At 39.6% G+C, this 23,737-nt stretch overlaps 1 protein-coding gene across 1 annotated transcript; it reads right to left on the bottom strand.

Annotated features, from left to right (window-relative positions):
* Positions 1–1,002: 1,002 nt before the first annotated feature.
* On the bottom strand, positions 1,003–23,114 carry grm5a (glutamate receptor, metabotropic 5a). The gene is made up of 18 exons (XM_051402111.1): positions 22,982–23,114; positions 22,251–22,562; positions 22,026–22,159; positions 20,365–20,626; positions 20,018–20,132; positions 17,128–17,377; positions 11,794–12,029; positions 11,537–11,658; positions 11,334–11,458; positions 11,066–11,234; positions 9,605–9,731; positions 8,807–8,924; positions 8,015–8,201; positions 6,949–7,107; positions 6,726–6,851; positions 6,409–6,591; positions 6,097–6,266; positions 1,003–4,989 (listed from the first exon to the last, which is right to left on the bottom strand). The coding sequence occupies exons 2-18, from the start codon at positions 22,476–22,478 to the stop codon at positions 4,071–4,073; spliced, it is 3,630 nt and encodes a 1,209-aa protein (XP_051258071.1). The 5' UTR covers positions 22,479–22,562; positions 22,982–23,114; the 3' UTR covers positions 1,003–4,070.
* Positions 23,115–23,737: the final 623 nt, after the last annotated feature.

The following is a 23,737-nucleotide window of genomic DNA, read 5'->3' as shown; positions in this document are numbered from 1 at the left end:
AGGAGAAGGCACTGGCTCTGGCGTTTTATTATACTGTAAAAAGGATATCTTTTAAATGCTGAACTAAAACAGATTGTCTGTTTACGTGCAGCTAAAAAATGCTGTCATAATGCAATTAAGGTAGTAATGTCTGCTGGTCATGCTATGTACAAACTAGAGGGAGAGAGCTCCCATATTAGTATTACTATAAAAATAATTCCTTAAATTATAGTTTTAATGTCATGTTGTCTCAAATATACACACAAGCCACATTCTGACAAAAATAGTTGGTTTAAGGTTGAATACTTCTGGCAAACTGAGAGATAATGTGAGTGGGGCACCTTCAGGTATTCTTCAGATTATAATCCATAGAATGTATGTATTCAGTATAAACAACTAATCCTCATCAGTGATGGCCAACTATTCTCTGATTTTGGCCATAAGTGGACCATGCAAACATATTCACTTAAACCAATTTAACCAAAAACAGGCAGAGAAGACTTTTTGTGCCAACCTAAGTGGGGCCTGTTGCAAGAAGCATGTTTATTGAGATATCAGGATAACTTTAAAATATAGAACCACACACTACCAAGTGTGGTATTACTGGTATTACTCAGCAAAGTTCCAGTCTCAGCAGACCACAGACCTGGTAATATCTGCCACATCTGCTAACTGCATCACAGAGCACTGCATTTTAGAGCATTCACACAGACAAACAGATGCAAAGAGGATGGCAGTCTCTGCACTCAATCTGTAGCTTGATTTACATATTCAGCTCTGTTTGGCCACTTGTGAACTGTACTTGTTCTCTGGGGGACTCAACACAAGGGCTATTATGTCATAGGAGGGGTTGCTCACAGAGCTCTACAGGACATCCCACAGTGACAACAGACATCCAGCTGCTTTCTTTTCTCTCTTGTAGCTTCACATGTGGATGTGGAGTTTCAGTGATCCCTTTGTGTCCTCTGACATAGTCCAAACACTGCTGCTGGGCAGAAAGTAGTAGAGGCAATAATGCTGAACTGGTTGTTTTCTGTTGCCTTTATTAACACATATATGTATGCCAAGTTAGAGATGACTAAGGCTGTGATTATACATATGTTCCTGCAAACTCAGCCCTCATGCGCTCAAGCCTATGAGTTTTTAATCATGTGACTCTAAAGTGGTCTGTAGGAGTGAGAGAAATAATAATGCCTCCAGTTCCAGGAGCGTAACCTCCCAGCATGAAGTGTGTCTGTATACCGACTACCATCTGTAGTGCTCGGTATACACTTAATTGACACTTTATTAGGTTCCGTAATAAATCCGTTTCTTCATGAAAGTTATAATGTTCAGTGTACATTTATATCAGTAAGGGTAGACTATTCAACAGCATATATCGGCATCAGATTTCCATGATAAACAATGAGTTGGTCCATTGAGGTCTTGCTCTCTCCCTGGGCTCATTAAACCTATTACGCTCTATGAATAAACTTTGCCCACCATCGTGTGAATATTAATTTCACTTTGGTCTACACTTCACAGCATAGGAAATTACATCACATGTTATTTAATAAAGAGTGCCCTAGAAACCCTATTTCCCATTAGGTTTATTAATTATCGCACTGTGATTTGACACAATTATCTTCTTATTTAGAAAAGGTTCATAAGTAACATCAACTTAAGGTGTAAAAATAACGCTGCACATGATCCAGTTCTTGGCATTTAAAGGAAACGTGACTCCTTAAAACATGATATGAATTTTGTTTTGTTTATTTTTGAAATTCAATCAGCCAAATAAAATAAAAAACACAAATTCTGCAATTTTTGCTGCAGATGATTAAGTATGGTATATTAATTTCATTTTGAGACCTTTTCTTCCAGTTATACTCTTGAATTTTGAATAGTGAGATAAAGTATTATTCTATTATTGAAGAATTTCTATAAGGTGATTGAGTTTTTCCTACAATGTAAATAAGGAGCATATACAATGAATAACAAATTATTGTAAAAAATAAATAAATAAATAAAAAGTAAAAATGTTGGATCGAAAAGTCTGATGCAGCACAAGTCTAAATAGTAAATTCTGGCTATCTGAAAGGCAGACAAAAAGATAAGACCAAGACAAAAGTCTTCTGTAGATTATATCAATTATTGGCTTGAAGACTGAAATGCATCCGCAAATCTCAGTTGGCACAAACCTGCATGCAAATATGGCAATTGTCTATGATTTTACATTGAAAACAGGTAAAAATACTGCACATTTCAAAAAACATAAACACATTCCTGCCTGTGTAAACATAAAGAAATACACAAGCTAGCTCCCACATAAACATCATCAGTTACATCGGCTAGCTTTTAAATCCATACAATCATAAATCTACATCCTCAGAGAGGCCAAAATGTCGATACAAAACAAAAGAATTTAAAAAAAGAATATTCATTGAATATATTCAAGCATAAGAAAGAACATAGTCATAATGTCATAAAATGTTATAAAAAAACAACATTCTCCTTATAATGCCTGAAAGATGAGAATCTAAATGGGCTCACAGTGGGATTCTCAATGTGAGCCCATTTAAAGACACACAATGTATTTTAGCAGTCAGACATTGGCACATATGTAGGTAAAAAGCCAGGCTGGAAACACTGTTTCGCAATAGATGTCTGAAAACACACATTCACTTCTCTCCTCCTTAAACTAATCCTAAAAACACATCAACATCACTAAAAGTATCATTACTTTGCTACTGAATCTATTAATCTTATTGGTTTGACATGTACAATATCAAAAAGTATCTTGTTACAAATAGAACTTAAAGAGTGCAAACAGATCTTGACATCATGCAAACTGGAAACATTTTGAGCCAACAGATGACGGCGCTCGTTCGGCAGGTAGGAGTTGAAGTCAGAAAGTAGTTTGGTTCAGACACATCCTGAGGTGGAAGATCATTTTGGTCCACTTCAAATGAGAACTTATCGTACATTCAACTAAGTCACGTCTAGAAAAAATAATTGAAGAAGACATCCAAGCAGTCCATAAGCTCTTTGTGGGTTAGACACCTGATGACGTTGTGTCCATTGAGACAATATCTTACTTTCCCTTGAGATGTAAAGAGCTCCTCTCCTCTCAGGATGGTTTTTATTCTCAGTAAATGTTCTCATTCCAAGAAAAGGGAAGGTCATTGAGAACTTTCCACACAGAAAAACCTGCATCCGGATTTGCATAATGCAGAATCTGTACACTTTCCCCTTTAGCACTGTGATACAAAACCTTCGCTTCCAGGATGGACAACAAATTAGAGGTTTGACTTTCTGATTTCAGGCAAAGTTATTTGAGATACTTTCTTCTGCCTTGCTAATACAATCTGCATCCGCCTGGGTCTCAGAATATGAAAGATTAGGGCAATTTGTCAGTAACAAAAACATCACATACAGAAAGCCAACAGCAATAATATAAGCAATAAAAACAAATCACGGTTTCTGTGTTTATGATCATAGATTATGTAAAATTGAAAGAAAAAAAAAAAAACTAATACAACTACCTTTAGTGTTCTAATACCTTACTTAAAAAATGCCATTTTGAGATTCAATATATGAGTCATTTTTGGCATAATCCAAAGAAACACTGAACATAAATATTTGGTAAATTTCCCCTACTTATGATTGATAGCCATTTTATAATTCAATAAAAATGTAATTGGCAATTTTACAGTTTGTTTTCTCAGCTTATCAGCATTTCTTTGGAATTTGTTTAAAACTGAGATAGAAAGCTGTGTCATTTGTAAAATGCCCATATTTCAGTTTGTCAAGGTTTCTCAAACTCTCTTGGAGACAAAAGATGAAGCACTGACATTGCTCAGCTTAATTTCAACATTTAGAATTTGCAGTCTTGCCACTGGAGTCCTCTCAATGGTAGCATGTGTGGGTGCATTCAATCCAATGTGAAAAAGAAAACATATTTCAAAAACAGCTCAAACATTCAGAATATCCACATGAAGAAAGGCATCCAAGAGTTTGGTCCAGTCTGAAGTTTTGTCTTTTGGTGTCTGAAATACTCCAAATAGGGGGATAAGCAGGGTGGAAAAAGGAGTAGCCTACGGAGAGCAGGTTTAGAGAGAGGAGGAGCTCTGGCTGTAGTGTTTCAGCAGCAGCTGGTCATATTCAGCCTCAGAGGCTGGGGACATGGAGGGGGGTGAGCTGCCGTCGGAGCTCAGAGATGAGTCTCTAAACGGGGAGGGAGGCGTCAAAGCCACCAGCTCCTCCATATCCTTGGCTCGCCTGCTAGCCACACAAGTCCCAGCCAGGTGCTCATAAATCTTACCTGCTGGCCGATTCTCGCAGAAATTGGAGACGGCCGCCACCTCAGCGTATGTGGTGACAGTGGAAGGGGCCTGTCTGCTCCTGGTCGGGAGGTACTGAGTTGGGCAGGGGGTGGCTTCTGCGGCTGCGGGTAAAGGAGTGGTGGAGGTGGGACTGACAGTGACTCCCCCTGGCAGCATCATGGTGTTCAGCTCACTGATGTTGGCAGTGAAACGGTTAACCACACAACTGATTTGGTCCATGATAGTGGTGCCCTGAGGTTGGCTGCCAATCATCCCTATGCCGATGTCACCCACACCAATGACGCTAATGTCCCCACCATCCACAATACCAACACCCTGGCTGTTGTCCCCACCTCTTCTTCTGACCCCAGCAGGGTGCTCAGGTACGTAGGTGGGTAAAGCTTGTGCCTCTTCTCCGTTCTCTCCTCCCTGTAAACCCCTTGCCTTCGCTGCATGCTCGCCGATGGCGGGCAGAGGTGACTGAGACGGGGAGCAGGTGAAGGGCTCAGACAGCTGTGGCTCTTCATACTGCTCTTTGACAGCAGTGTCTGCCGGTACATCTCCCTCTTTGGAGAAGGGCTTAATGATGGCTGTCTGGTTCACCTCGACTGCTTCATTTTTTTTGACGTGGAATGACATCCTCTTCCATAGGTTTGGTCTGTAGCTGCGCTCATTCTGTGCCCATGTCACCGATTTCCCATTGGAACTGTAAAACGAATATGAATGACAAGGACATAAAATGTGTCTACGTTGGTTAAAAAGGGCTAATACATATGACAGATGCACTGTGTAATACTGTGTAGTTGTGCATGTCTTCTATACAGCAAGATCTTATGTATAAACTGTTGAATATAATTATACCAGGATAAGATTGAGAAAAGATCCTCTCCCATCTATACTGAGGTTCATGCTCTACTTCTTCATGTCAGTATTTCTATCAAGCCCCATTCTATCTTTTGCTTTCTGCGTAATTTTCTTTCCCTCCATTTTCTTTTATCTTCCCTAGAAAGAGAAATCCTTTAAGGCAGTGGGTCTTCAGGGAGTACTTAACCCAAATGAGGTAGCCTTTTTCTCAGCTCAGGGAGCAGTTTTTCTTGGCATATCCAGCCTGTTGTGGTGGATTCAGCTCTGATTTACCAGTTTAGGAAGGAACAGCGATAGTTGTGTTCTTGGAAATATCTCTGCAGAGTTTTTAATCTCTATTCACGTAATGGACAGAAATAATTAAAAGTGGCTGTAAGGAGAGCAGTTCAGATTGCCTGATAATAAGCCAAGAAGGTAGTTTCTCTGCAGTTAGATGGTGCCATGCCTGCCAAATCCCTACCTGCAACCAGCTCCCCCCTCTTCGCCCCCTCTGGCAGGACTTTATCCTTTTAACCTCATCTTTACCTAATGTAAAATGCTGAGTGATCAATTTTATAGTGTGATTATTAACCTGATCTGACAAAAATCAGCAAAAAACGAGGCCAAATTGTTGTTATATATATGCCAAAAGATGAAATTAGTATATTTCAAAGTAATTATGTAATAAGCAATAGGTCATCCAATTGGATGGAGTGCATGCAGTAAAATCTAATAAAATTGACTCTTCTGCCACATTTTTATATAGCAAAAAAGAAGATTACATTATGATACCTTAAGTATTTTCTCTTATTTTAAATGCTGGGGACATGCACAAAATGCTGTATATGTGTACTTTTAGGAATTGTTTTTCCTCCTTTTTCCTTGTTTTTCCTAGCTTTATGCAGGTGTTTTAGATACTCAGGCGTTAATATTTTCATAGCTTAATACCCACTTAGTTCCCCTCATATACCTGATGTTGTCCTGCGCAGACCCGCGACGTCGGAAGAAGTTGGCCATGCTGCTGGAGGATTTGCCAGACTTGGCAGCTTTCTTGGCATCGCCCACATGCATGCGCACCACTGTGGATGTTGTGAAAGCACTCCGGACATTTTTCTCAGGCTTGGCAAGCATGATGTACACCTGACAATGAAAATAAACAGCAATTAAGTATTAACATAAAGATGCAGGGATTCAAAATTTATACAAAAATAGTTAGAACATTCTTGTGAGTTTGAGTTTTTCATTGTAACTCTGTGTGAGAATATGTGTTTCTGCTTCTTACCTTTGGGACAAACATGCAGCAGAGAGCCACTGTGGCACTGAGGCTGACACTAAAGCACATGGTAATGATCTTGTAGTTAGAGCCAAAGTAAATAGGAACAAAGGCCAGCCAGATGATACAGGTTGTGTACATGGTAAAGGCAATATACTTGGCCTCATTAAAATTTGCTGGAACATTACGAGTCTGGAGGAGAAAAGGAAGAATATATAATCTTTAATGGAGTGTAGGTTGAAGTAGAAAGTCCAGGGTACAAGGGAAATAAAATTAGAAAAGGTCTGAAAAATATACTGTTACTTCTACAATGTATGCTGAAGTACCTTGAAGGCGTAGAAGGTGCAACTGAGAATAAGCAGGCCATTGTAGCCCAGAGGTGCAACCACCCCCAGAGTGGTCAGATTGCAGATCAAGTGTACCTCACGGATACTGGGGTAGTCATAGATCACCTAAGAGGAGAGAAATGGAGAGGTCGCTCTACTTATATAAATGAATGTAAATTAACATCCCCCATATTGTAAAACACATGCACATACACACACAAACCTGTGGTGGCTCTATGATAAGAAGTGCCACAATAATCCCCAGCTGCAGCAGTATGAGTAGGAAGGCGATGACCAATTGTGCGCAGGCGGACATAAAGCGCGGTTTCTTGGTGCAGATCTTCTTCTTGCTGCCTGCCAAGATCCGTGCTATACGGTTGGTCTGGATCGAAAATAGATCAAATGGTTATGCAGGCTTCACTTACATCGATAATACCGCTCGCACTGATTCATAACAATAATCCCCTTTTCAGCCCACACACAGATCCTCAACTTCTACCATAACTCCCTTACAATTGGCCATCATCCAATCTCTGGAGGTAGCTCTTTTACACCTGCCCTTATCCTTACATGCCCTTCTATTTATGTTAAAAACCTCAAAAACATTGGACTATGATAGTAGAGAAGTTGTCTGATCACATGTAGTTGTAAAAAAGCAAAATTAGAAAGGTACCATGAAATGAAAAATATCCTTGCTATGTCAGTGTTAAAGTCTTTTCAGTAAATCCTAATCATTTAAATAATTTAGTCTAATATGCAACACATCTAGCAGGCTGACTCGCGTTAACCGCTGTAATGTCTATATGGCTGTCAGTTTGCAACCTCATCTGCAGTTCTCTCCTCTGCTGAAGGTTCCAACTCATATACTGCATATTGTAAGTGCACCTCCTCTGTAAGTGTGTGTGTGTGTGTGTGTGTGTGTGTGTGTGTGTGTGTGTGTGGAAATAAGTGAGTTTTCTTCAACAGCTACTTTCATTGTTCGTTTTGCAGTTTTGCTCTGCTGACTTCTGAAGTGCATTTTGCTCCCAACATCCTGTTTCACATGGAAGAAACTGAGAATTTAAAAACTCAAAGCCATTTAATCAGATGTATAATGGGAGGGTGTAAAGATGTCTTTTAATACCTTAGTGACATTGTAGAGTTTAATAGAAGCTGATGATGGAGCCATGGGGTTTTAACCCACAAAGCTGCACAGGAAGTGAAACATGACACTGAACCGTACTGTAATGTACTAAACTGTGTATATTTGGTCCTCTATCTCATTATAAACAAAACAGACAAGGAAGTACCTTGGTGACCAGGGCAGAGTAGCTCATGGCAGGGGACAGGCCGATTCCCAGCCGCTGGAGGTAGCAGTAGACTATGTGGGGCTTGGCGATGAGGCTGAAGGTGCACAGGTAGCCCAGACATATTCCAGCCAGAATGATGTAGCAGAGTTCGCGACTCGATGATTTGACCACAGGGGTGTCCCAAAATCTACAAATGGATCAAATTATATCCAGGTTCACAAAATTGGAAAACGACAGCTGGAGCACTAAAGGAATTGAATTTCAACGTATAAGCCACAAGCTCACGGGTTTATATGAGGACTGCTTACAGTTGCAAACAAGCAGCATGCAATTAATATTTGTATGATTATACTGTATTTCTATATTTTTCTTTTTAAATATATTTTGAATTCACTGTAAATTGACCATTTTCAGCAACACACACACACACACACACACACACACACACACACACACACAAATTAAAATATGGTTATTTTAAACCTAAATACTAAATACCAATTTATTGTTAGCTACAGGAAATTATTCAACATAGTAAGATTCAGTAACAAAAAGTGACATGTGAGTTTAAAAAGAGCTAGATCAAATTTGACTTTCAATAAATAGGCCAACAGTAATAGAAAAAATAACAATCCCTGTCTTAGATTGTTTTCTACCCATAGATACCAGGGAAAATTTTGCCTATATGGTTGGTGTATATATCGTCGCTCTGTTGACCCAAATTGGGTCAGTTTTGACCCACTGATTTTAACTGTGTATGTCCACAACCAGTAAGTTGTAGACTTTAATTACTTGATAAAGACAGAAGTAACAAAAAGTGTAGCCATGAGGCCCAGGCAGGCGAACACCACTGCAGCGATGGGCTCTGGATCCCCCCAACGCACATACTGCACCGGGATTCGCTCACAACCTGAGGGATGGAGAGAGATCATGGGGAGTGAGAAAACAACACACAGAAAAGTTAAATCAAGATGAATTTGTCTGCTAGAGTGATAGTGAAAGGATGTGCCTTTGTGTGTTTGCATATAACAGCATCATAGCTTGATGTGGATGCAACAAAACAACAGTTTAGTTGCTATGTGTAAAATCTCCAGTCTATGATACAGTGGGATCATGGAAACGAGGCAAATTGGTTGTGAAACATTAAAGTATCAGAGATACAACAGAACTAACAGGATAAACATGCTGCTGTTCTCCTTACATAAAAAACATGCTTTGTGTTTCAAACTACAGAGGAACAGAAATATTGTGGGAGACATTAAATGTTTATAAAAGGGAAAGGGTTTCAAACAGTTTTTACAGACTTGGGAGTTAAGAAATCTGGCTTCAGCCAAATCCTGTATTCTGGCGAGGATTTAAAGTCTCTGGATGTGTGTGCAGTACATAAGTGTATGTGTTCAGACTGTTTGTCTATGGTGTGTGTGTGTGTGTGTGTGTGTGTGTGTGTGTGTGTGTGTGTGTGTGTGGTACGTAAGATGTAAGGGGATTTTAGGTGCACCATGAGTGTGTGACCCAGATTCAAGGCTGCTTTGGCCTATCTGGGAAATCTTATATTTGTAAAGTAACAGGACATAAATATAGTGTGTTTACCAGTGAGGTCATCTGTGGGCCAGGAGCCAAGGACACAGGCTCGACAAGTGTACTCATCAAACACAAACTCATTGTCCTTGCAGGGAGTGCAAGTCCAACAGCAGCTCACCTCTCCTTTACGGATAACCTGGAGACGCACACACACACACACACACACACACACACACACACACACACACACACACACACACAGTATGAAAGGGTAGAAAGGTCTCAATGCTCCAATGGCACTTTCCTGTAGCTAATCTTACACTCTGATGGACCTGTAGGGCAGGGAAATGAGGATGTCTTCGTCGGGGGAACAAAAGAAGAAAAAAAAGGAACATTTATTGAATATATTTGAGCCTCATTATTTTAAAAAAGGTTCTCTTAGCAGCCCTTCAATGTGGAAATAAATTAGAATTAAGCTGAAGAGACTGGATGCATGTTGAAGGGATGAAGTTCTTGGTCCAAATCTCAGCTTTTGTCATTTTTTGACTGGGGTTCCCCTGGGTGCACCAGTTTCCTCTCACAGTCTGAGGACATGCAGGTCAGGAGATCTGGAAACTGTATGTTGCCCTTGAGTGTGAATATTTGCCGTCTGCATGTTAGCCCTGTGGTGGTAACCTGGCACAGGCTTCATGAATGGATTAAAAAGAATAGAGGTGGGGTGAGCTGAAATGTTGAGAGAATGTGCAAGGTATTTTTTTTCTTTTTTAATAAATGCATTGCTTATATGATAAGAAGTAAGGAATGATTTCTAACTGTTGTCAAGGTCAGCACAGACCAGAAAGTCAGAGCTAGAGACGTTTAAAGCAAGGAAGTATGAACATGCAGATCTCCTAAAAAACCTTATGCATGAGACTGGTAGTTTGAATTCCCTACAAGCTGGCATATTAAAGCGAGTCCGTGTAGAGTGTGTAGGAAGAATTTAATGTTTGAGACTTTTGGGACGATAAAGAGGAGGCAGACTGCAGTGTTCTCCATGATTTGGATGGGCTGCAGGGAGTTACACAAACCCAGATGGGACATGATTAAAGCTTGAACAAAAAGTCTTGCTGAGTCCCTGGTGGGGTACTTGAGGATCTGATTGGACTGATTTTTTAGATTCCAAACCTGTGGCACCAAGTCAAGCCTGCTGTGTGGGTCTTGTTTAACAGTTTTCTTCAGTAAAACTATGATATGGTCTGTGGTCTATGGTGACGCATGAATGTATGACATCATGTATTTTGGTTGGAAAACAGAAACAGCTGCCAATATTTGCAAAACTGAATGATGGTAATGTAGATTATGAATTTAAATCCTTCATAGCCTGAGTAGATTGATATCTGTTTTATTTCATGCATGCAAATAAAACGGTATGTACAGTTACCACATCTATTGTTACTTTAATAATAAAAAAGGTAACATTTTAAGAAATTCAACATAGCTTATTGATTTTGAAATCTATGTCAGCAGTGTAAAACTTGGAGTGGTGCGTACCTTAATCTGTGCCTTCTGGCAGGGCTCAGAGCAGACTGACTGGATGACGTCACTGTTGTTACTCCAAATTTCCTCATCGTTCATCTTTAGGCCACCCTGATCCCAGCTTCCCACATGGCTGTAAGCATACTCATCTTCCCCTATGCGCTTGAAGTTCATGATTTCATACCTGAGGTGAAGCAGCGTATCCATACATTTAACATTTCTTTATACTGTCTAATTTCCCTCCTTCCTTCCTTTATTCCTTCCCCATCATCATTATCCTCACCTGCCAGGCGAGTCTCCATTCTGGTCAAAGAGGATTGTCTCTCCTGATACACCAGTAAAGTTGGTTTTCATCAGGAATTCCAGCAGCTTGCGGCCATCAATGGGCCGCATGTTCTCACATAGACCCTGTCACCAAGGGAAAAGGAAAACACTGTTAGGCCCATTGTGAAAGCATACAACTGCGCCCACTATTCATTATCGTACCTTATATCCTGGACAGAGGGCTTCCTGCATGGCATGCAGGCCATAAGCCATTGAATAGATGGCATTTATGACAAAGCCCATCTTGGTGTCTTGGGCATACTGATGGCGCAGAGACTCTCTCCCTGTGGAGAACAGAGACCTGCTCATAAGGAGAAACCCAATCACTGTAATCTAAACTGAGGGTAAAAACAGGATGTGAATACAGACTAGATCACTATTGGAAAGTGTGTGGAACATGATCTTTGTGTGGTACTAACAGGTGCAGGTGCGGTTGTACATGCTGCTCTCCTGTGGATGACCCCTCAACCTGCACTGGAAGCGATGCTGCCAGAACTCAGGGAACCAGGGGTTCCTCAGGTTTGCATCAGGCTTCAGGTTCAGGTAATAATCGTCGAACCAGGTCACATATGCCGACTTTAGCTTTATAGTGATTCCTCCAGCTGCCTCCTTCTCATAGCCATCGGTCACATCGTACCTGTCTGCCCAGCCATCACTGGACAGGAGGGATAAAATGAAAGAGACAGAGGTACAGCAGGGTGTTAGTTAGAGTAACGATCTGTCCCAATAAGACTACACATTTTCTTCTTTTTTGTTTTATTATTGTTTTTATCCTAGAAACTCGGAAATCTAGCATAGATGGAGGTGGTGGGTGGAAACATCCCTAGGATTATGAGGTCAGTGACAAAGAATAGCTTTCAGCCCTTAGCTAACACTGAGTTTATGCACTCTGGTACTTCACTTAGCCTTGGACCTGGTTCACAATTACATCCATCCAATAAAACTGGTTTTACCAACAGAAAGATAACAAGGTTGTTGACATCTTAAAATAGCACAGCTCAGCTAAGCAAATGTTATAGTAACATTTTACAGCTCATATTAAAAATATACTTTGAGGCAAAATATTTAAGAAATTGGGGTTTTAAACTTATTACAGAATCAGGTTACAACTGATTACTGTACTTACATTGTAATGGTTTTATAAAGTATAACACCCAGTCCATGATTGCAGTTTTAATGTGGCCTGCTGTAAAAACTGTACTTGGTGCTTATGACTATATTTTGTATCACTGTTTCACAGATTGAAGGAGACAGGTGGTGCCTCGCAAAATGAACCTAATGACTGCTCTGCAGCAAGTTACAGTAGAATAAAATATTTATCATGATGATTCAGATGACTCAGAACACAAGACTCACTGGATGATGAAAATAGTATTTGCTCACATATCCAAGTTTGAGAATTGTGAAGTTAATTTTTGTGATTATGTTCATGTGCAAAGATAACTTGTAATAAACCTTGAGGGATCAAAGGTTGATGGTGCCGGGAGGACTTGGCTAGCTAGGAGTCTGGAGTCTGTTATGTCTTTTCTTTTCATCATGGCGTTTTGTGTTGAATGCTTTGTTATTACTTCTGTAACTTTGTCTGTAAAGTTTGTGTCTGACTGCTGATTAATTAGATCTCTGTAGGCTCATTATCCATGAAGTCCATTGAGACACACTTAATGAAGAAAATATTGATTTACTTGACATTAACAACTTTTGGAGTAAATATGTATATTGCAGAAACAAACACTGAAGCATGGTGTTCTTGTGAACCAATCTGTCAATGTTTTTTTAATTCTGACAAAGTCAAAGCATATATTGATTTGTAACTTGGAGATCTTACATGAACTAGTAATTATTCATTTAATTTAAAGGCAGTTTGGTACACCACCTTCTGACTAGGATACCTGATGCTCAATAAACATTAAACACCAGACAAACACCATCAGACTGTAGTGTCTGAAAGCACTTCTGAGCCTCTATTTTTTCAAAAACCTTGTGGGCTTAGACTCAATAAGCTAGTTCATTGGTGAGCTCTTTGAAACATTTCTACTCCATCTATTATTATCTTTCCCTCTGGACACTTGTCTACAATCAACAAAGACAGAAGGTTGATTACACCTCCACACATGTGCACACGTGTAAACACGCACACATCACTGACTCAAAGAAATGCACTCTTCTCTTCCTAACTGACAAATAAGCAAAGAGAAGTCATTTTTGAAAACTTTGCTAACCGAGCTGGAGTTACACAACAGTTGTGTGGGTGGTTTTTTTTTTATGATGCTTGGTTCTCTGGGTGAGGTAGGAGATCATTTCATAACACATCCTTAGAGAAGCGAGCACAGAAATTGTATACTGGCATAAAAAAGACAGGATGGATATGAAAAGCATGGAGGGCTTTGACTCTGGATAGTTTGAATCACTCTTGAACGAGAGCTCTGAAACCCACACATCGACCTGGGAGGGCAATATGCTGTATGCAGCGTGTTGCTACACCACCTACAAGCCTGAAGACACACACAAGTGTGTGCGTACACACACGTTGTGCTCTTTTCTCATACGACACAATACTGGTCAACTTTCGAGCCAGATCTTTTCTGAGTGGATACTTTATAACTCTGTAATGGTATGAACTTGAGGCTGGGAAGGTGTCCATTTCTAAAATGAAACTAAACAAGACATGAAAAGGAAAAAAAAAAAAGTGAGGTATTGTCTCCCACAATCTAAGCAACCTTGGTTGCTGTGTTTTCTGGTTTAGTTAGGAGCTCCAGGGAGCACAAATGGCAATATTCGCAGCTGGAAAGAAAGTGGGGGAATGTGCTTCTTTCCCAGCACTAGCAACTCCAAGTGGTTGGCTGGAGCATTTGTGTGAAGGGACTGCCATACTGAACGTCTCCTCTGATAAACAGCACCTCCTAAGGCCAAGGGTAGCAGGTAGCAGTAACAAGGATGGAGGGAAGTTGGGAGGAAAAAGGACACAAAATCACACTAAACTAACAGAATGTAACTAAACATAAACTGTGACTTAATTATCTGGAATAACATTTTTACATTATGATGAATGGACAAGAGTAACATAAAACACTGCCACCCCAGTCCTTCTATCCAACTTCTCCTGCAGACCTTCTCTGCTTTATAGACTCGATGCCTAAAAACTCTGAAACTGTTCAAAACATTGTAGCAAAACCAACCCAAATGTAATGCATGTATCTAATTAAAATGTTTTATTTCTACTTTGACATGAAATACCTAGCTAATAATGTGTGAAAACTGCATTTGAATTAGTTGTGCTAAGGTTTTACAGTGCAAGAGGGTTGTGTTGTAATAAACTAGGTCTAACGAGTGTAATGTATAACAAGATGTCAGGCTAGCTCTTGGAGGCTGTACCACTTGTACAGTGGCGATTCGAGGAACATGCTGACATGCTTACAATGACAATGTTCATCATCTTAGTATAGCGTATTAACACATTAACATTTGCCAATTAGCACTAAACAGAAAGCAGAGCTGAAGCTTATGGGAATTAGTTTTGCAGGTATTTCAACAAATTTTTCAACAAAGGTTTTAAGTACATGTACGAACAAATCTTTAACAACAAAAATGTAAACTGAATCATTATTGTCACTGAACAAATCAATAGATTTTAGCAGTGGAGCTCCCTTCACTGGTGACTGATGCATTTAGTCAGCTAAGCTGTAAGTATGGTAGGCTACTTACTAAAAGCCTATTAGTAGACTGCCAAAGCCCAGAAATATTATAATGGGATCATAATGTGATAACTGTCGTTAATAATTGGCTGCTGAGGCATTCACTTTATGTGCAGTCTAGTATAGGCTAGTTTTGTACTGAACTGAAAGCGAGAGCCCGACAGTCTGAATCAGCGCTGAACTACACTGTTGTTTTCTTATTGTCGTATGCATTGAAGTACCAGAGGTGATTTATTCTTACAGAGACACCGATACCGAAGTGCATTTGTACAGCGATACGACTTATATAGTGAATGTATGTGCCAAATATAATGGCAATATACGGTACAATAGTAGTAATAGATGTTAGTATGGGATTTACCAATGTCAGCAGCATTCATCCTCTTGGAACTATTGATGTCCATCCAATATTTGGCTAACAATAACTGCACTTGTATGACTTTTGTCCTACATGGAAAAAAAGGCCTCCTGAAGCATTTTTATTCTTTAATGTTTTTGTGACACATACGATACTTTTTATGTTTCCACTGATTTCTATACAAACAAACGGAAGACTGACAGTTGGATACAACTCTTCAAAATGGGCTTAAGCTTTGCTGGCAACAAAACAAAACAAAACAAACATACCAAAAACACATTATCTCCTCCTGTCTCCCTCTTTCTATAAATGGAACCTAAGCATGCACTGCACACAAACCTGGTGACAAATCCTCCAGACTGGCATGAACAGGCTGGTGTGTGCAAGTAACTAACTAGAATAACAAGAAAGGTGATGAAGTCAACAAAGAGATGTAAAAAAACTTGCCGCTGAAAAAGGACAGAACTCCTAATAGGACACTACTTGTGCATGCTCATTAATGCTTTAAGAGAGACAAAAATGTGCCACCTCAAAAATACATCTCAAATCTAATTACCTTCAAAACAGAACAGCAAGGAGGAACTATTTAACAAATTCCCTATAATCTTTAAAACTAAGCAGACGACAATGCCCCGGCTGTCTGGAAGCTCTGGGTGGTAATATGGAGTATAGAGCGTGGTGTTTTGCAATATGTAGTTCAAGGTTATTTTATGTTTCCTGCTGTCAGATTTGAGCGACAGCCTACATATGTGGCTCCTAATGAGGAAAGGCATTTATAGAACACCAGGGACGAGAGTGAGCCAGAGAGCTAAACCTTAAAATAAAACATGTTATTCTCGGAGAGAGTGAAACCTTCTGCTAAATCAACCCCCTCTTTCCCGCTTATTTTATTTTGTATTTTTAATTGCATACTTTTTATGTGCGATCTTCCACAATGGATGGATTAGGATGCGGCATATTTAATCATATCGGAAAACCATCATTGCTTTGTCTAGTTGTCTGTTGAGGACTCTACCAGCTATAACTAATTTTCTTCTTTCTAGTTGTTTACTGTTGTGACAGTTTCGATAATATAACAATTATTATATTGATTTATAATTAATTTACTGTATTTCTCTATCCTCTGACTGTAGGAATTGAGTGCTGTTCAAAGAAATGTCTGCAGGGTGAATATGCTTTCCCATTTGAATGCTGGGTTTTCTAGCTCAAGAATGGTCTTACCAACAATCGCCTGCTGCTCCAATAAAACATTAATTTGCAATGGTAAATATAAACAGAGCAGGCTGGCTTTCTCAGTAATAGCAACAACAAGTGCATCAATAGAGAATAAATGTAAAGTATCAAGTACATCTAATTTGAAGATATTATAATTTGAACAAAAATCTGCAATTTGAAAGTCTCATAAAAGTGTGGGGGACAATATTTCAAATACCTTGAGTTCTAGACCACCATGAAGTTGATGGATGCAGTGATGATGATGATGATGATGATGATGATGATGATGATGATGAGGAGGACAAAGACGGCCCCAATGACAACAAACAAATCTTTTTCGGATGATGCTGGACATCTGTCGAATGTCTGGATTGGAAATTAATGGACAACACTAAAAAACCTGAAGCATTTCACTGATTCTTTTATCCTCTAATATAAGCGAAAAGTCAATAAGTAAGTAATTCCGCCTTCCACAATCTGCCACTCACCTTCCAACCAGCAGGAACTCTCCCACCAAACGCAGTCGCCTCATGGCCATCAATATGCCTCGGACCGTCATGCCCTCACAAAAGCAGGCCACCACCCTGGCCTTGGGCAGGTGGCCTCGTAGCTTCTGCAATAATTTATCAAAGTTTTGTTCCCCTGCGTTGCTGTATATCTTATCAGAGTGGGCGATGCAGATCCCCTCCTTTGCTGCCATGTCTTTAAATGCCTCCATACCACTCTCACCATAATTGCCTATGGAGGGGAAAACACGGACGGAATGGTGTTCATATACACACAATACTGCACACACAAAACATGGGTTTGTTACCTAAATAAAGCTAACAAACCAAACAGATCAGACTGTGACACAGTTCTTCAGCTCACGAGAAGGAGGAATAAGCTGCTGAAAAATAGTGAACATGGCATCCAAAATTGTAAAGCCATATGTATGATGAACTCTTAAGAAGTAAAGCTGAGTACTACAGTAAACTGTACAGTAAATCTGAGCTTTTACCTTGTTTTTATGACGTCTGATGGTGAAACTGAAGACAAATCTATTTGTATACCAGGACTCTTTAACAAAGCAGTTTAGATGTGTAGACAAATACACTGGTGTAATGCCAGCATAACACTTGAAAATCTGGTAATTTTGTCCCCATTCTGGGAACTGTCAGGGGTTACACATCCCTGTTTTTGCTGTAAATGAGGTCACCCACTTTCTGTACTCTCACTCTAGGCATGACACTGTTCGAGGCATCCTTTTCATTACTACGTGTGAGATTTACTCCCGTATGTAGCATGCTTAAACTGTAACTGTTTTCACCTCTGTTCAGTTCTCTGTTAATGTCACTGATGATGCTGCTGTTCCTGTTTGCATTATAATTATTGTATTTTCTTCTTTAGTATTTCTCTTTTCCTGTTCTAACTCTCCAAGAGGGTTTTTGTTTCTTCTATGTAGCCAACATCATAAATAGGAATTATTTTGTTGACAAAATGTAGTGGAAAGTAGGCTGAGCAATAGGCTAGTGTCTTATAACCACAACCATAACCTCTGGGGCAGTAAATATGGAACCTGTGCTTCTTTCTTTCTTTAGTTTTTTTTTTGGTCAATTTTGTGCACTTTGGAGCTGTTGATATCATTTACTGGGTCATTAATTTTGTCATTAGTTTATGCAAATGCAATGCAGAGTATCAGGCAAGGTGCACCTGCATTTGACAGATAGGGTATTATAATTGTGGTGTTGGACTATCAAGGATCAGGCAGTACAATATATCTCTAACCACTTAATAGAGATTAGAAACCTAAAATAGAGCCTGGCATAGAATCTGTTAGGTATTTTCGCACAGAATGTTTGTCTTGTTCTGTAACCAGTTAGCAAAAATGTAGAAAGTGTCCGATAGGTAAACTAAACAAATAAATAAATATACTCAAATGTGAGTGTGTAATTAAATTAATAAAATAACAAATGTGCAGTAATTTTGACAACAACCCACGGCCTACTGGAAAAAAAACACTAGCAAGTCTGAAACAGAAACACTAAAACATAGGGCTATACTTATAATAAGAGCTACCCATGACATGATGTTTTATCCTGGGAAACCACATTGGCATTCAAAAAACCTTTTTTTAAATCCTCCTCTACAACAGTTTGGTATTTCTATGGAATAAACTGGAATGATCCAGTCAGGATTTAGCACTTATTCTTATCAAGAGGGATTCATTTCATAAACATGGCCTTGAGCCGTATAAATACAATACAATAATATATTGGGAATATTGCCAATATTTTGGCTGATGATGCCAATACCATGTATTTTGTTTCTGAATACGTGGGATTAATAATTCAGCGGTTGTATATTTTGAAGCTGTGATAAACTGGTGTTGATATTGCCTAAATGTCTACAGCAGGGGTGGGGGAGTGCTTTGAGATAAGATTTGGAGATCAACCTTATATCTGTTCTATGAAATATGATTCACCTCTGGTAACAAAAAAAGGAAATGTAAAATTTTGTACTTATGTATTGCAGCCATCCATCTAATTATCCACATAGGACAACAATAAAGATGCTACTTTATCACGCTATCTTATAACATATGTTTTTTGGGGGGAACAATATTGTTAATTGCTTCCTAAAACTATGGGTGATAAGTCTCTCAAACCACCTGCAATCATTAATTTTAACAGTAATTCCTTAGATAACAATAAAAATAAAGTCATAAATTGCAAATCTGATAATGAGCAACTGCTATGAGAATGTGATCAGTGGCTAAAGCATAGCTAGGTCGGTGGACAGAGTGTCACGATACCTGGAGAGTTCAAAGCCTGTGGCAGATGTTCCCTGTGAAGCTTTTGCCAGTGATGAACAGGATTACAGAGAATATATAATCAGAGCTAATTTCAATCAATTTCATATTCATGCCATATATATAATGTATAGTAACAACTACTTACAGGGGAGTTACTTTATGCATTATATGTAAGTACGTTTGTGTATGTATATGTATATGTATCTGTGAAGGCTTATTTTGGTTATTTGCATTCAAAATCCTATTTTGAGTTTTTTATATGTTAACGGCAGGTCAGAATGTCAGTAAGTAAAACTTTAATGTTTTTCTTCAGCCCCTTCAGACAGAAAACTCTAAAACTGCTGAAACTAAGAATTGAAAGTATGCAGATACACGTTTCCCCATTTTGGACCCAATGTAATTTACTGTTGCACTATTGTATTAGACTCTAATAGATTGCGCAGATGCAGCTGATAAACAGGCAATTCAGTGTACAGGTCATAAATGTTGCCTAATTCATGTGTAAATGAGGATGAGAGATGGAGAGAGATGAAAGAAGGATGACAGGATGACAAAATATAAGAATGACAAATGCGCAGTCTCACCCTCTGTGTGTATTGCGGACACGTAGCTCCAGCTGTATCTCTTCACAATATCCACCATGGCTCTGGCCTGTTGCATATCTGATGGCACTACCCTCATGAAATATTTATACAGGCTCTGTTGGATTGAATTTACATGTTCACAAGTCTGGCAGTATACTTGGTATAATCAGAGGGTGTCAGAGATACAAGTACAGTTAATTTGTAAAGACTACACTACAATACAATCAAGCTTAAATAAAAAGTAAAGTTGCTTTTCATCAAACTCAAAACCAGCAATTCTGTAATTCAATGAGAAGGTTTGAAGTTTGTTCAAATTTGATGTTATTGTTTTTGTGAATTGTTCTTACCTTGTCACTAAGATCCATGCTGGTGGCTGAATAAGCTATCTGTGGGATGTTAAAGAGCTGGAGGAGATTTTGCACTTGGATGGCCACAGAGCTGGATCCCGGTCCAATCAGTCCCACAATGGGCTTCTTCCCCTGCACCAGCAAGCTCCCTGCCTCTGCAGTACACCTGCCCTGGCTCTCCTCCTCTTCGTTGGACACCAGTGTGTCCCGAATGAACTCGATACTCTGCTCCAGCGCCACCGCAGAGTGCCAGCATGAGTCCCTGGTGTAGAAAGATTAAGTTCACACTTGTTTAGGCGAGCAGCATAGGGATAAAGGGAGGATAACTTGGAGTAGCCAATTGGATGCTTCTTAGGTACATAGTCTGCACTGAATGCTTTTCGAAAGAACCACTTGACAAACATACTTTTTGGAGCAGTGAGAAGTCTGAAATCCAAAGTCCAGCCAAAGCTAAAGTGGGGTTTCAGCCATCTGAGTTAGTGAAATCAAGCTGGTATCTTCCAAAATCTTTTCAGTACAAATGTGCCATTTTTCATTCCCTTTGGACAATGTTTCCTTGCTGAGCTGCGGCAGAGAGATGCTTCCTATTAGTCACATGTAGGTTTGTTGCTAGGGCACAACATCAGCAACATGTGCCACATTTTAGCTTCAGCTAAATTTGAGAAGGATTTTTGTATGAAACAAAGACTGTGGATTTTGTCTCTCGTTTATTACAGTGTGGTTTCACTTGGAAGAGATCGCTTCACAACCCTTCTGGATAGGAGGAATGATTGTGACAATCAACTCTTTCTACATATATATGGGATTTGACAGCTGTAGTAGCTTCCACTTCAAAAAGTCTGAAACTGCCCTTGATTTTTAATGTAATGGCTCAAACCACCCTTTGTCAGCAGGTCGTATTGTTAGCGCAACTTGTGGGTCTTACAATAAAAAGTGAAATTTTGGTTTACTGCAGGTTACTGTATGTGGATGCTTTTCTCTGACTGGTTTACTCCATCACCTTCTCTTATGGCCTAATTCCTCCAACCACAGTTCACCTGTCTGTAGCCAGCCATCCTAAGCTACCTATAGTTAAATACAGTTTGCCTGCTCCTTCAAGGGTTATACTTTACAACATGATACATGAAAATCCTTGACCCAAATTAAGAAATAGCTTTAGTTAAATTTTCCCTTGTTTATCTTATAATTGTTTGATTCTTTTAAAAATTATTCTACTTTTTAGAGACCCATATAACCCTTCGCCCTTCTTTAATAATTGGAAATTGAATGAAAGTACACTGCAGGTAATGACTAACATCACCTGAGTGCATTGGTTTTAACGTTGCACGTTGCAAAAAGCGCAATCCAAACTCCATGTTAATTTATGGTGATTATCCAGTAACTAACTACTTAGGATGATTCCTAACATCTCTGTTAAATGTAGGCAGCTGTTCTGGTGGTTTGTGTATCTGCTAACTGATATTTAGATTTGAAAGGAACAGTTTCATGCCAAACCTCTAGTTTCTTCAAGAAGATTGCTATTTGACACATGCTATTCTGTGTAACAAATACGTTGCTGTATTTCTGGTCTCTCTTAGACAAACAGATGGTTGGTTGCAAGGTCACAAACAATTTATTGCTATATAAGAACAAAATGAGAATTGTTATGATTGGTTTCTGACCTGATCTCGCAACCCAGGGTGATATTCGGGAGGATGGTGGGGTCTGCATTAATTCGATCCAGAGTGTGCATCATGGCCTCCACTCTCTGGATCCCGTACTGCTCGCGCACAGCACCACACTTTCGCTCATGGACCTGAGTAAAGTGTAATGCAGCTGGATTACTAACATTCATCACATATAGGGCAAATTAGCACACACACACATAAACACATACAAGCATGTACCTTGTCTGCAGGTGGTTGGTGGTGAACAGAGAACAGAGCTCCTATGATGATGTCACCTGGGATATGTGCCAACACCCTTCGCTCGTTGTTCTGGGCGCTGACCCCAACTTGGTGTTTCAGGCCCAGCCAGCTCAGATCAGCTCCCAGTACCACACTCACTGCCAACAGCCTCACATACAACCCTAATCTATTTCCCATCCCTGTGTTCCTCCTCACACCTCCTGCCATCCCCTGTCCTCTTAGAGCTGAGGTTCAGATGAATGTGTTGTCTTTGGCATGGTGCTTGTAGTGCCGGGGGTAAGGGTTAGATTCCTGAAGAAAAGGATAGGGATAGGAAGTAAATGAGCTCAGTGTGTAAGCAACTGTACACGTTTGTGTAACAGACAATACACTAAGACGGTCTCAGTCAAACTGGTAAAGTATTTTGGGTACAGAAATATAATATTTTGAATAATGTGGAAAAAAAATATTAGATTTAGCTCTTTATTCAAAAATCACAGTTTATTTAAACTTTATCTTTTTACTGCCCTCCCTAAAATAACATCAAGTTGCTGTCCATGGTGCTGGAATGATGTTGTATCATGTAACTTAGGTAAAACATCACATCTAGCACTGGTTGCCTAAAGAAGTATCAACAACATATGTAAAACTCAATTATCTCCTCGTTATCTAATAATGAATTCATTACTGTGCACCCCGCATACCCAAAGTAAAAGACAACTTCAGCCTACCTCTTTTCTGCCAGCAGCCTTGCAGATGCCATTCCTTTTGAGACCGTTTCCATCACAGAAGAGCAATAACAAGAAAAGCGCTGCTGGTTTCTGCTCAAGCTCAGTCTGACGCCTGGCTACAGCAAACTGCAAATAGCAGCAGATAATATAGTCCGTTATTGGAACATGTTTGACTTACTGACGCACACGGTGCCCCCCCCCCTCCTTCTCCACCTCCTCCTCCTCCTACTCCAAAAACAGTGGAAGGCAATGGAGCAGCAACAGTGACTAAATTGGTACTGTGGAAACGGTGGAAAGCTACGGGAGGCGAGCCACACGGACGCACATTTAACATGAAAAAAGAAGTAAGAAAACAAATAAGTAAACAAATAAAGGACATGAAGGAATAATTAAAGCGTCAGCAGTGGTGTTTTGGAGCGTGGTGGCTTATCTGTAGGTGATTGGTTAACAATCAGTTAATAGACTAATGCCGGTTTCTTTTTCTCTTGAACTTTTGGTTACTGATCTCAACTCCTCCTCTCAATTAATCATTAATCAGACATCCGTTAATTAGAAAGGTATAGCTACAGACACATCCAGTTTCAAAGGTTATGAGATTTAAAACGTTAATATAACAGCAAACAACTATCTGTTATTTAAATATATAACGTTAGTTAAGTAGAGCAGATAATTACATCACCCGCCATCCCTTTGGCTGTGTTGTCATGGCAGCATCTCTGTGCTTCGTTTACAAAGCCGGTCTGGCCGTGTTTGCAT

The sequence above is a fragment of the Dicentrarchus labrax genome, unplaced genomic scaffold (assembly GCF_905237075.1).
Source record: "Dicentrarchus labrax unplaced genomic scaffold, dlabrax2021, whole genome shotgun sequence".
NCBI classification, from domain to species: domain Eukaryota; kingdom Metazoa; phylum Chordata; class Actinopteri; family Moronidae; genus Dicentrarchus; species Dicentrarchus labrax.
Note: the sequence above shows the minus strand (reverse complement) of the source record. Positions and strands in the feature narration are given on the sequence as shown.